The 14,716-nt window shown below is 38.7% G+C and overlaps 1 protein-coding gene across 4 annotated transcripts in view; it reads right to left on the bottom strand.

Moving 5' to 3' along the window:
- Positions 1–14,704, bottom strand: part of TTC13 (tetratricopeptide repeat domain 13) — a 39,484-nt gene extending 24,780 nt beyond the window's left edge. For 2 of the 4 annotated variants that reach the window (XM_025163697.2, XM_025163698.2), the window contains exons 1-8: positions 14,378–14,704; positions 11,788–11,882; positions 11,579–11,654; positions 8,738–8,808; positions 7,354–7,419; positions 5,960–6,052; positions 1,496–1,612; positions 364–474 (exon numbers count right to left, since the gene is read on the bottom strand). In XM_025163697.2, coding sequence (XP_025019465.1) covers positions 364–474; positions 1,496–1,612; positions 5,960–6,052; positions 7,354–7,419; positions 8,738–8,808; positions 11,579–11,654; positions 11,788–11,882; positions 14,378–14,591 — 843 coding nt within the window. In that variant the 5' untranslated portion in view covers positions 14,592–14,704. The remainder of the gene's footprint in view (positions 1–363; positions 475–1,495; positions 1,613–5,959; positions 6,053–7,353; positions 7,420–8,737; positions 8,809–11,578; positions 11,655–11,787; positions 11,883–14,377) is intronic. The other 2 variants (XM_025163695.2, XM_025163696.2) reach the window with 2 other exon arrangements.
- Positions 14,705–14,716: the final 12 nt, after the last annotated feature.

Genomic DNA, 14,716 nt, shown 5'->3' with positions numbered 1-14,716 from the left:
AGATGAACTCAAGGAACATTAGGAAAATATTTAGAAGAAACAAGGGTTGAGTTGATACAAACACTAAGTCATTGTTGATGTTCACTATGACGTGTTGAAAAAGTTATTGTATTCTGGTTCATATGTAGTTAGTTATAAGGCAAAGCCAAGTAAGCCAAGTTATGGCTTGGCAATGATAAGCAAACCCAGCTACTGACTTTTGGAAAAAACAACAATGGGCTAAATTAAGTACTGGTATGACTACATATCAAAAAACACTTCTCTCTCTCTATTTCTACCCCACCCATTCCCAATCAAACCCATCTGAAGTGGCATAATTGCAACTTTATGCATTTGTGAAAACTTAGGATAGGAATTCTATACCTTTAGAAGCCCTCTGTGAAAAAAGGATAAACCTTTGTAAAGCATAACAATGGGCTGGTTTCTGTTTAGCTCAAGAGAGTTCTGAAAATCTTCATGGGCTGTTGCATAGTCCTATTGCAGAAAAATAGCTTTCATTGGACAGAGAAAAACGCTGGAACCAATCCAAAATAGATCATGTAATACTCATATAATATTATTAATTCTTAAAACAGAAGCACAACTACCAACTGCACACCAACCTAGGCAAAATTAAACTACATTTTCTTAATCATAAGATCCATTGAATTCAGTAAGGCTTACTTCCAAGTAAAAATCAGTGGAATGTAGCAGGAACTGCTTGTGAAAAAGCATGCATGAGAATAGATTGTCCAACTTAATCCAATAAATGGGCTCAGGAAAAAAAAAATAACTATCCACTCTTATAGCAATTACACTAATAACAAAGACATTTTGTGGGAATGACCTCACCTGTAAGTAAACTTTTGAAATAATAATACCGAGACCTAATTCATCAAGTTTTTTTTTTACCCAGAAACTAATATATGTTTTCTTTGTATATAAAAATATAAGTAGACTTGAACGTTTTAATAAAGAGGCAGAATATAAATGCCTTAAATAACCAAATAACTAAAATAGCATTTTTTTAAAAGATGCCATAGGATTAAGCATTTTTTCCTATACATTTCCTGCAGAAAGAGGGACTGGGTTGATCCTCCTAGCCTTCCTAACCCCATTTTTACAAGCAGGCTCCTGTGGAGCCTCCATGAGCTAGTTTCATTGGAAGAAGTGGGTCATGGAAGGCAGGAGGAGTGGAAGAGCTGTCCTACTTCTTGAACAATGTCTACTAATATTATGCATATCATAATATTGTTAATGTCTGGTTGTAGCAATAACTTTATACCAGGATGACAATGATAATTCAAGCAGGGGCATCTGGGGGAGGCAGGTCAAATAAATAAAGATGGTAGCTGCAGTTGCAGACCCCACAGAGGCCCCTGCATTCAAGAGGGTTCAATCCAAAAATACACTGAGCTTAAGTAAACTTTTCTTACACGTCTGGTGGTTGTGCTCTTTCTTTTTCTTGATGCTTATTGCTCAATATTGAAGTCACTAGAAGGGACTGAAATCTTACCTCAGAAATGAAGTAAAGAATACCTCTGTGGTAATAAAGTTGTGCTGAAGGTTTCAGCTGAATAGCTTTAGTGACATCAGCCAGTGCTTCACTAATTCGACCCAGGGATGACAGTATCTATAAATCCAAAATAACACCTTAGCCTAGCAAGGAATGGTAGTTAGACTTAATCAAGAAGTACCTTTCTGGACACTGAAAAATGGAGCCAACAAGAAATAGCTAATGCCATCTCTTCTAGCTAGAAGGCAGGGCTTAAGACTTCCTTCTGACCCATAGAGGAACCTCCTCCCTTCAGTCTATAGCCTTGCCAAGAAAAACTAGTAGATTATCTCTAGGTTCCATCTTAAGGGTGAGAACAAACACCCAAAAAAAGGGAAGAAAAAAGAAATGAGATTTGAAAGAGCCAGCATTACAAATAGCAGGTGATCAAATGAAGCAACTCTGGCAATCACCATCTCACTATTCAGCTTGCCAAAAACAGGCCCCAGCCAAGAGGCCATGTGATATTGGAAGATCACTCACCTGGGGATGGAGATAGGCCAGATACCTGAACAAAATGTTGGAGGTTATACAAGCCCTGATTGAGCAGGGCAGACACAAGCTACTCTGGCAATGCCAACGCTGAACTCTTTCATGGGGAACCGAGACTGTTCCAGATCAAATGGCAAGAGAGGGGAGCCAATCACTCTTACTTTCAGAAAACCATCAAGTAAATCCTGCTTTTCTCCATCCTCCACCTATTTGCAATCTGAAGCAAACCCACAAAGCAGCAGCACTGCAGTAGTGGCATGGCAGTGCCTGTGGCTCAAGCACTGGGAGGTAGACCACAAATCAAGAGCCAATCTCACAGCAAAACCTGGCAGAGACCACACTTCAATCCTTTTTTGGGCAGGATACAGGAAAACAACCACAGGAGTTCCCAGGTCCACCAATGCAAATGTGACTCCCCCAAGGCACAGAAGGCAAAAACCAAGCAAATGTCTTTCAAATTGACACAACCACCTCCCAGGTGAGGGAGTGATTGCAAAAATTCTGGCATGCTTGTGAGCACACATGCAGGGACAAATAGTGCAGGTGATAGTCCAGTAGATAAATAATAAAATCATGGAGTTAGAAAAGGCATTAGAGGTCACTAGTCCAATCCTTTGCTCTGTGCAGGATCCACTAGAACATCTCTGATAGATGACCATCCAGACTCTGAAGATTTCTAGTGAAGGAGAACTCACTACTTAATGTGGTAACCGGACGCACTGGCTGACAGTTTGTATAGCCAGGAAGTTCCTCCTGATGTCTAGCCTGAACTTCCTTCCTTGTAGTTAGTTTTAACCTGGTGGTTCTGGTCCATTCCCTTTTCTGTGTGACATTTCATGTATATGAAGACTGCTATCATGTTCTCCCCTCGGTCATTTTTTCTGCAGGCTAGATATATTTATTGTATTTAATAACTGTATTTTATATTTGTATTATTTATGTTTTTACTGATTTTAAATTGTTTTGTTGTGAACCACCCAGAGTCCCTCCTTGTGGGGGAGTTGGGCAGTGATATAAATTTGACATATAAATAAAAATAAATAAAATAAATATCCACATTCTTTAACTGCTCTTCACAGGGCTTGGTTTCCAGACACTTTACCATCTTGGTAGCCCTCCTCTGAACTTGCTCCAAAAAACCCAAGAGGCAGGTTTTTTGTGATAAAGGCATTATCTTGTGTATTTTCCTTTCAATTGATTGTGCCAAACAAAAATAGGACCTGAAGAACCCTCCTGAATCTCAGACTTTTGAACAAGTACATAAGGCACTGAGTCTTGAGAATGGAAACATATAAGTCTACTTTCTCACTTCAGTTAGACATCTCAGAGGCCTACTTGCCCATTGCAATCAGGCCTTCTCATTGAAGGTTCCTTACATATGCATCTGGGAGCAATCAGTTCCAGGATGAAATAATTAAGCACTGTGTTTGCTAATATTGTTCTTCTATACCCCATATGTTCTTGCCAGTGGCAAGTTTTTTTGTCATTGCAGTGAATTATTCAATAAACATGACATTGACCTACACTTAATTAGTCCATGCAACTGAATTGAAAGTTTTCTTCATAAACTTAAGATCTGCCTTCTAGCTAGAAGAGGTGGTGTTAACCCTTTCCTGTCAGTTCCATCTTTGGTGGCCAAGAGAACACAAGTACTATTCAAATAATTCATCATTGTGCAGTGAAGAGATAGATATTATTATCTCCCTTTCTAAAACAAGGCTATTTACTTCTTATTTCCCCTTCTAAAAGAAGATATTTACTGTTAGACAGTTTTTGGGAAGAAAAAGGATATTGGGGCTATGTTGAAATGATGCATTTATTTCTGTTCAAAGTATTCCAAGTCCACGTGTACAAAAATTATAAAAAATGCTGCATTTGTCACACACAACTTCATATACACAGACACATAAAAAGAATCAATTATATTTACATGCTCTTTGAAGGCAGGCTTGTTTACACAATAACACAGTTTTAATATCATCAAAGGATTAGATAGATGAAAGTGTTCCTATTTAATAAGAGAATATTTTTTAATAAGCACAGTGGGCAGGCCACTCCTGTCTGCTAGGGCCCAAGTACATCCTCACCCCTGACCACAACCCCCTCCCCCACAACAAATCATCAGTACTGCACAAGTTCAGAGCTTCAACTCCAAATCAGTTAGCTTTCAGGCTTTCTTCCTCAGCAACAGTTCTACTTAATGAACACTCTTGCTCCTCTCTATGATTTATCATGCCATCTTGGTTCTGCCTTATTATATACACAGGATTCTTCATAGACTAAGCCAAGCAGAATGTCCAGGAGGAATTCTCTGCCTGATTCCCACAGCTCCATTTAGAATAGCTCCTTTGAGCTACTTAAGACATATCTGTTTGTTAATAAGATTTTATGTTGTCATTTTACAATATTGAGCACACAATGGTTTTTGATGACAAAGCTAAAGTAAGTCTTTCTTTCTTTACAGGATAGCATCATGATTCTTGTTTCATATTTTAACAAGAAAGACCAAGAGGGCTGCTCTGGTGCTCCAGCAGTCTGGAAGTCCCTTATTTATTTTATTTTTTATTTATTAATCACATTTGTAAGGCCGACCATCTATCCAACCAAACTCTGGGCAGCAAACTTACCAAATAAAAGATCAACAACAATAGGTCCTCTCATTAAAAACACAAAATACCTATACCATACATCCACGCCAAAGCTCCCAAACTAACAGCCTGGCCACAATGCCTGGGGAAAAAGTCAGGTCTTCACAGCCCTCTGAAAGGCCAATAAATTTGGGGTTCTCCATACGACAGAGAGGGCCTGTTTCCTAGATCCCACAAGGTGACGGTGCCTCACTGAGATGATCCAGAGCACACCCACTCTGCCAGATCTGGTGCATGGGCAGAAACTATTGAGGAGAGGCAAGGTCCCACAAGTAACCTAGCTTCGTGTTTGATAACAGTACAGTCTGCATGCCAATTTAGCCTTGTTCTTTTAAATAATGGAAAAAAGACTGCAAGCTTCATACGTGTGGTTGTATCACAAAATTCTGGTAGTAAATTTAAAACAAAAACAAAAAACTACTTAATAGCAGCAAGGACAGCTACTTTGTACTTTATGAATATCTTCCATACACCTAAATATTCTATTGGAAATTTGTTATTTCAGTATCTGACTCCCAATAGCAACTAAAAAGACTCTGGATTAAGTTTTACACAAGAAGTCCATATCACCACTGCCACACATAAAACAAAATGTTTTGCAATTATCTATTAAGTACAACACTGGCATAACAGAACTGTTTTCAGCATGTAACCATTTTTTTTTCACAATCAGTTCACTTTAAAACCTTTGAGGCAAGCTTCAAAGCAGGGAGGGAAATCTGGTTTAATTGAAGAATAGGGATGGAGGTAAGGAGTGGTCTTCTCCCAGCACTGACCTAGTAATCTACTCCCCTGTTTTTAAGGTCTCACTATTTTAGTTTATATTGTGATATTGCCGATGTTATTTCTGTAAACGGCTGAGAGACACAAGACTATACCAGTTTTAAAAATCTAATAAATAAATACCAAGGTAAACCATACACAATCTGCTCAGCTGCAAAGCAATCCTAATGCATTGTTTGAATGCCCTTAGTGTATTTAAAGCTAATAATGGGGAAATATCAGCTTTAGCTGGCCCCCATCTTCTCTAACCCTGGGTTCTGCCTGCTTTTCACCCAAATAACTGTCACTACCCTGAATGTATTGATAGTTGGATAGAGTACTGCATAACAAAGCTTAATAAACACTATATGTTACCCTTTGAACTATACAGATGGCATAAAATGCATATAGTAGTTACACTGCATTTAAGACAATAATTTTCAACAATAAAGAACTTTCAATAATATTTTAAAATGGAGGAAAAATACAGACATCAAAGAGTATTTTAAAAGGGGGAAAGTACCTCTGCTCGCTGTTCAAACACTTCAGGATGATCTGGTGCCAGACTAATTACTCTGCTTAGTTCAAACAAAGCAAGCTCTGCATTTTTAATATCCTGGAAAATAATGAATGTAAGCTTTAGTATATTTAGTTTAATTAAAATGAAGTTAGATTCACAGGGTTTCGAATGAACAATACCAAAGGCGTCAAACCAACTGCTTTCATGTGGACTGTTTTATATATGCTAAGAGAAAAGAATGGTTCACTGGGCCGTTTCCAACAGAACTTCCATGTATACTTTGAAGTCAGAAGCTGGGGTGAAGAATGATTTTGGTTTTGCTAAAAGGAAAAGAGTACATAAAAATATGGCTGTTTCTATAGCAATCCCGTGACAATTTCAAATTCAAGGCGGCATCAAGTCAGATGACTATCTTTTCACGCAGAGATAACCGAGCTGTAAACTAAAAGCATTCTGCATTTTCTTCTGGACTCCTGAAAGCACCACAGAGGCAAATACTTCTGAAGGCTGAACTGAACTACACTATGCAGCCTCCCTTTCTTTTGCTAATTAATCCTACTGTATTTAAAGCCTTCGTGTTAATTCAGTTCAAAAAATCAACTGAGAATACTTACCATATAAACTCGAAATTATACTAAGTCAGGGTTTATTTATTTATTCAGTTGATAACTACCATGACTCTGGGCAGCTTACAAAGTTAAAAATCCAGAGAACGATACAAACTCAACCCAAAAATAACCACAAAAAAATCATTAAAAGCATTAAAAAAAATAAAACAATTAAAAATCTTAAAAACATAAATCATTTTCCTATCAGTACAGCCACCTAGCAGGCTCTCCATCAAGATCACTGGATCCCCAGGCCAGATGACAAAGCCATATCTTCAGGCTCTTCCAGAAGGCCAACGAGGTCAAGGCCAATCTCACCTCAGGGCGATAATGCTGTTCTAAAATTTTGATGTTCAAAATTTAGATATTGGCCTAAGCTATTTACAAGCAAAACAGAAAAAATGAGGCTTTTTTTTTTTAGGATTTCAACAGAACTGCCCCTATCCTGGATCTGCTAATGCATATATGTTAAGTCAATTAATGTAGTGCCTCACCAAACCTTTATTCTGAAGTATGTTGAGCCTGAAACCCCTGTTTCAAGTCTGAAATAGCTGTTCTGACCTTACTTGAAATGCTCTGAGTGCCCCAGAAGTGTTCTGGAGCTCAACACGTGCTTCAAGTTTGGAACACTCCCAGAATAGTTGGAAGTGTCAGAACATTTCTAGTAAGCACGGAATAATCCATTTCAAGCTTGAAACGTTTTGAATTCATAAGAGTTTGTACACTTTCAAAATTACAAAATTGCACTGTAAATTATTGTCTGCTGCTTCAAATATATTAAGTACTCACATGTTGCCTTTTCTTTCCATATGCTATCCCTTGCCCATAAATTGCACTGATGAGCTCTGGTTGTTCCTATGCAGAGCAAAGTAAAGTGATCTTTAGAAGATTGTAACGCATATATTTTTACAGCAAATTCTACAACTAAGAAGGCCATAATGTTTAACTCAAACTGAAAAAAAAAATGTATCTGCACCTAAGGGTTGATGCATGTGGCTCTAGAACTACTTGCAGCTTTTGCTCACATTGTTACATTTAGCTTTGATTTTAAAGGCCTTCATAATGGATTTTTATTTTCATAACTTTCCTGTGCTATTAATATAACAATAACAAATAATAAGACAATAATAATTTATTGTATATATAGCTTTTAAGGATATAAGTAACTTTGTATCTCTATTAGAAAACTCTGGTTACTGGCAGACTACAGGTAGTCCTCACCTATCGACTGCCCTGTTTAGCAACCGATGGTGCTGAAAAAGTAACTTTGCAACCTCACACTTACAACTATCGCAGCGTCCCAGCAGAGTCATGTGATCAAGATTTGGGCACTTCACAACCAGCAGGTATTTACAACTGTCGCAGCATCCCATGGTCACATGATCGCCATTTACAATTTCACAGCTGGCTTCTGATAAGCAAAGCCAATGGAGAAGCCAGCAGTAAAATTGCAAGTTGCAGTCACGTGATGTCTTACTTAATGACCACGTCGCTTAGCGATGGAGCTACCTGTCCCAGTTGTGGTTGTGCAGCGAGGACTACCTATAGTTCATCTGATGTCTCTTGGAATCAGCTAATTAAAGCTGCTTCACAACTGGGAAGGACTGTGATTTTCACTCCAACAGAGACATTATATGCATGGATGTGCATGTATCAAACCACTATCCACCACTGCATGCCACCCGTGATACCCCAAATGTGTGCTCCTAGTGTCAAAAACAATTGTATATTCATATATGGCAGTTTCCAAGACATCTACTTATACAAAAGGACTTTCCTTCACTCTCTCCTAAATTTGAAATGCCCTGTAACTCCAAATAAATCTTCAAAATCTACTCCAGAGGATTAGACATAAATGGAGACTTCAATTCCACAAGTGAAAACTGCTTTCATCTACAGAAAGATGTCACTGGATTTCACCCACAGAAATTGTTTCCTGTAATTTTCTTTGAGCTGTATTTTCTCTGACTGAATACAAGCAGCTCCAGCACACCATGACTTTTGCCCAAATATGAGAATCCATCACACTTTAAATGCTAATTCAACCCTAAAAGCCTCTGTTTTGCATATTAAGTTTATATTACTCTCTGCCACTCTTCCCCAAGGAAGAAAGTATCTTTTTGGGGAAACTCTTTTACTAAAGTTTAATAAGAATGTAAAAAAGAAAAGTTACCTGAAGCATTTTTGAAAAGTGTTGTATTGCTTCCTCATAAAGGCCAATGCCAATCAATACATAAGCAATAGCTGCCAAAATAATATTTTAGGTTATTAAATCAAGCTTCTGTAATTACACATTTACATATATAAGGATTCTTGAAAATCCCACAAGGAACTGTAAATCCTGAAAACCAGATATTGGGATAACCCAATTTCCTGATCAAACACTACTATACAATAGCCAATAAATATACCAACCAATGTAGTAAAATTACCTAAATAGAATGCCATATTCTAAGTAAAATATCAATGCATTGCTTGCATAAGACTTGCTACTGATCAGTGAAGATATTAATGAACCACACAGGGCAATGATCTGACTCAGCATAATACAGCTTCCTATGATACAAAAGAAATTCTTGCTCACAGAATGGGGAAAGGGGAAGAAATCATTTTTACTCATTCTTCTTTTACACTACAGCTCTTTGCAATCTCCATAAATCTGTTTCAAAAGGTTGGGAACCCTCTCAAACAGCATGAATGGGATGTGGACAGACAATATTTATCTGAATCAAATCAAATTAAATCAAATATCTTTATTACAGTCTTTGACCAGCCTTTACAGTAGGAAAAGAGAAATACTTTGGTATAGCAATTCATTGTCAGGGAAAAAAAGAAAACAATAAGGCAATAAACAACATATCTGATTAAGAGTTTTGCACAATTGTATGACTTGATGAAGATATTTGGCCACCTGGTATCTGAGGGTACAGTTAGCATCCCTTAAAAAATAATAAACATAAAATTTATCAGTATGACCCTCAAATTTAGAGATGATTGGGGAGATCAAAGCACATCTTAGGGCATCATAAAAAGGACACCTTCCGAGGACACGGACAAGAGTTTCTACATCCCTGGATCTACAAAGGCAAAGTCTCTGTAAATAAGGAGTCCCATGAAATCTTCCCACCAGCAGTGCTGAAGGGAGGGCATGGAAGCGGGCTCTGGAAAAGGCCCATCTATATTTGCTTAGGGTTAGATTGTATAGATACCCTGCAGTAGAAGGTTTGCGGCTATCTAACATTTGGCAATACAATTTAGGAGTACTAGTGATATCATTTTGGCAATCAACATCCCTAATTCTTTCTTTTACTGATTTGGCCTTCTCAAGGGTTAATTAGCCTAAATGTTCAGGAGAGAGGCCAAGGCTGCAAATTTCTTCTATACAGGTATGGTGCCAATGAGATTGGTAGCTGTCTGACAACAGCAGAGGCAACAGGCCTGTAGGGTCAAACATGATTCTAAGCCCCTGGAGATTAGAATCCTGGTCCAGACCTGAGCCTTAATGTGACACATTAGCTTCAAGACAACATTGGAGTTTGGTGAATAGGTACCTGGCATTTAGTTTGCTAATGATGTTCAATAAACTAATTAGCTTATAATTAGCTGGGTCATTCCTATCATTTATTTTTATATAAGGATACAATTATAGCTTCCTCCCTAGTCCTCTGGAATCTTAGCTGTGTGGTTAATGTATGAAAAGAAAGAGGTCAATACAGGGGCCCACCAATTTAAACTGGATTTTATTAGCTCAGGAGGAATACAGTCACTCCTGGGGACTTTACCACTTTTAAGCTGGTTAATGAGATTTTTAACTTCCTTGCAGGTGACGGGGGCCACTGCAGTAGTGAGGATAAAGGACATAGGTGTTAGCGTGCAGATCGCAATAAAGGGCTTGGAAGTGATGTACCCAGGTACTTAAGGGGATGCTATAATGCAGTTGTGTAATGCCATTATGGGAATGATTTGTTATAGTATGCCAGACTAGGGAAGGAATTTTGGACTTTGTAGCTTCAATCAGCTGTCAAAATCAAAAAGCTGACCCAAAAATCTTGGGTTTTTCTCTTTCTGAGCAGAGCCTTACATTGTCTTTTCTGCTCCTTTAGAATTTGGGTAGAATCTAGTAAATTAGTCTTCAGTGAGGTAGCTTAGGATTCCAATAATGCTGCTTTGGCAGCGATGCAAGATTTGTCAAACCATCTCTTAGAATGGCATCCCGTCCTGATAGGATTGGTATTCACCTTTGTTATAAAAGGCTGGAGCTTAGCTATGAGATGATGAAATACATCAAGTGTTCTGCTATCTTGTGGGACGGTTGGGTCTGAGGGTATCCCAAAATCACAGGGGGTTGAAAAGTATGCACTTCTTTCCTCTGAATGAAACCATTGGGCTATCCTATCTTCAAGAGAGCCATTCCATCTCAATCTACAGTTCACGTAATTCCACGTAGAGTTCAAGAAACATACTTGAACACAAAGCAGAATATGGATCAAATAAAACCAATGGATGCTTTTACAGAGATTAAAAAACAACTTGGAGCGTGGCCTCATATAAGTTATGAGAACTTCATTGTGATGAGGAGCCAAAGCTTACGAGATTTATATGGTACAAGACTGGCCCAAATCAGCCCTATTTAATGAAGTACTCATACCACTGGTCCTAGGCATCCCCTTGGATACAATGTTGTAAAATAAATGTCATTAAATTCAGCAGGACATAAGATTGTGCTTCTAGTCTTTAAGGTATCCCCAAAGCTCTGTTGTTCTAGTCAAACTGACAAATTAAGATTTTAAATCAATATTTCATACTGAATTTTTGTCCCATGAACACATCCAGAAATGGATAGTGAAAAGGATTTCAATAGTAGCTTTAGCTCATGCTACTCTTTAGAAATATATCATATACAGGAATCCACCTCCTTCAGTTGTGGTGATCTATAGGATGTGTTCATTGTTCCTTGTGGCTCAGTTCACTTACAAATGAAACCAACTTAGAAAATACTCGTATTGTATCTTACCTAATTCTTCATTTGTATAGTCATCATCTGTAGCAAATGGAATTTTTTTTCCTTTGGCAAGTGTTTTTGCTTGGCTCTGCAAAAAAAAAAAAATGTTTTAATGCATTAAATTAACAACTCCAAAGCAAAAGCTATGGAACAATTCAACTGAAGTTATACTGCAAGTTGTTTTCAGCATTCTTCTTCCTGAACACAATGAATAAACCTACCAAAAGTTTTTCTGTAGTGCAAGAAAGCTGAGGTTCACAAGATGAAGACCCTTGTAGTTCACAGTCTGAATCATGAAAGTGCAAAAATGATGAGTCTAAAATGGAAATATTGTTACTGTTAATTGGTACATTCAACTTACAAACTTAAGGGGAATTTAAATAAAGAGAGTAGTGCTGTTTAGACATGGAAAGAACATTTCTAGATCAATTGTTCCAATACTGAATAATGTCCTAATTACAAGTTTATCACAGTAGATTGGCTCTATGGGAGAACTATCTATCATCCCCACACAAATCTTTAAAATATTCATTTCAACATTCACTCATTTCACTTTTATTCCAAATCATTCTCCACTTTTATTTTTAATTTCATTCACTCCTTGCTTAGTCCTCTTAACATACTTCAAAATACTTCTTTATTTTCATCAAAATTGCTCTGTATTTTCTCAGCCTCTTTTAACTTTAACTATTCCTTGTTCTCTGACCACATTCTTTGCAACTAATTCTTTCTCTCACTCTCATTTTTACAGCAATCTATTCTTATATGAATGTTTTCCTTTCACAGCCTTCTCCACTTCATACTTCCAATTATCATTTTTCATACGTCCGATTACATTAACTCCACATTTCTGCAGCTCTCCATAATCATAATTCTTTTTGCTGCTTCAACTTCCGCATCCTCTTTCTTTAAGTCCATTTCATTTTATTGGGAAGAGTAATCTTGTAATAGTTTTTCATAAAGGCCCCACTTTCTGTTCCTGCAATTGTTCTACTTTTATTCTTGTTTCTTTCATTACTTTCCTCTTCTTCCAAAGATTCGGTCTTGACACTATAAAAAAAAAATGTTCCATCCTGCATTCAGAACCCCTCCTCACCATTGTGTCCCTCATAAATTATCTCTGTCTTTCATCATAAACAATCAATTATGCGTTTTATATTCAGTCTTTTGCATGTATATGTATGAGTAAACATATGCTTAAGTCACATACAGTATTCAGAACAGAGTTTTTCTAAGGAGATCCTCACTCATCATTCTTGGGTCACTGAATGGCCTGATCAGTTTTTCTGTTCCCTCTCATCTTGGTCTCCCTCACCCATTCATGACATCTAACAGAATACATTTTTCCTCTGATCACATTCATTCAGAATAGTGTACAATTTAAAAAATAAAAAGCTCATCTCTGGTTCTTCCATTACCATCATTCATTAAAGAATAACATACCACTATCACCAACCTAGCCCCATACTGAAGGACACAATCATAGACTTCAACCTCCAGCCCTCTTGTATTAATGAATTCATTGAGGTGTACAGTAGTCTCTTTTAAAAAATTGCATCACTTCTTCCCAGGCTTTTGCAACCTGGACTGAGCTGCCATTTATGAAATGAGCTACCAACAAACTCCTCTTCCATCTGTTGCAGGTTATGTCTAGAGTTCCTCCCATTACTTTCTCAACCTCTTCATGATTTCTCATACCTCACTAGAGAAAGGGCTAGGGAAGGATCCTAGGAGCCTGGTAAATCAACACAGAAAGCAATTCTCTTTTAGACAACCTAGTCAAAGCCACTTAAGCAGTTTTTAGGTTAATCGTAGTATTTTGAATTGATCCAGAAGGATATCATCACTGATAATGAAAAAATATTGAGGGACCCCAAACAGCCAACACAACTGCACTCCCAACCTTGCTTTCTCAAGAGAGGACATTTAAGGTGATATCTGCCAAGCCAGGCCTGAAACTGGATGGAAATGATAAAAAAAAATCAGTCTTATCCAAGTGTGCCTGAAAATGATCATCAAGATCACTTCAAGTACCGTACTATGAAAGGAGGTATTAGCAACCACCCTACAATTGTTTTTATCTTCCTGATTCAGGTAAGGTTTCTTCATAGCAGCCTAATCATAATAACCCTTGAAGAGGTTATTACCACCACCTCCCTCAAAAAGATATCTCCAACCTCTTAGACCCAACAACCCAGCTTCTCTCTGTAAGGCGAAAAAAACCAGGAAGGGCTAAGGTTGAGCCAAACATAACCAACTGCCCTGTCTTCATCAAGCCTAATAACCGAAACTTACCCCACACAATTGGCCCAGATAGCAAACTCCATTCATTGTCTTGCCTAGTGCTACTGTCATGGATGCAAGCCCATTTATCTTCAAGTGTTCTGCAACTGACCGCCTCATCCTTGCAGGGTTGCAATCCCCTCATTGGACAAGATGACCTCTGGCGTGTCAGCCCCCAGAAAAATGCAGCTGGGAAGAACGGTTCAGCCGTCCCCAAGCTCCTGTTGGATTCCAGCCCCAGCAGCTCTTCAGGCATCACGTAGCCCAGCGTTTTTCAAACTTGGCAACTTTAAGATGTGTGGACTTCAACTCCAAGAATTCTGGGAGTTGAAGTCCACACATCTTAAAGTCGCCAAGTTTGAAAAACACTGATGTAGCCCATTCCCTGACTGCTGGACCTGTGGGTGAAAAGATGCAACTCCATCACGGACTCGCCCTTCTGCAGTCGAAACAGGCCCAGCCTGTCCTACGTTTCTACCCCCAGAAACCGGCCGGCCCTCCGGCTCCTTCTTTCTGCCCATTACTCACCACCATCTCCGGCAGCTGCCGCATATTGCTCCCCATCCCAGTCAGCCACCCAAAACTCCGGGTAGCAACTGCTCCCTTGCTGGTGGCGCAGAGACAATGACGGGTACTGCTCAGCCGGAACCAGCAACGGCCGGACAATCGCCAGCAGTGCCCAAAGCAGCCTCGGCGCCGCGACGCTCGGCCAGGAGCCCCGAGCGCCACAAGCAGGTGCCATCTTCGTACCACGCCTGCGCAGATTAATCTACCTTTTTCGCCTTTCCCTCCCACAGAGCCCTGGCAGCTAGTGGGCGAGCGAGTTCTTTTCTGGGAATGGTAGTTTTGCGCCCAAACTTTTGCTGT

Source organism: Python bivittatus, unplaced genomic scaffold, assembly GCF_059951505.1.
Source record: "Python bivittatus isolate LINGU-HERP-01145 unplaced genomic scaffold, Pbiv_v1 ctg000020_np1212, whole genome shotgun sequence".
Taxonomy (NCBI): Eukaryota; Metazoa; Chordata; class Lepidosauria; order Squamata; family Pythonidae; genus Python; species Python bivittatus.
The sequence above is the reverse complement of the archived record's forward strand: the minus strand, read 5'-3'. Positions and strand labels throughout refer to the sequence as shown.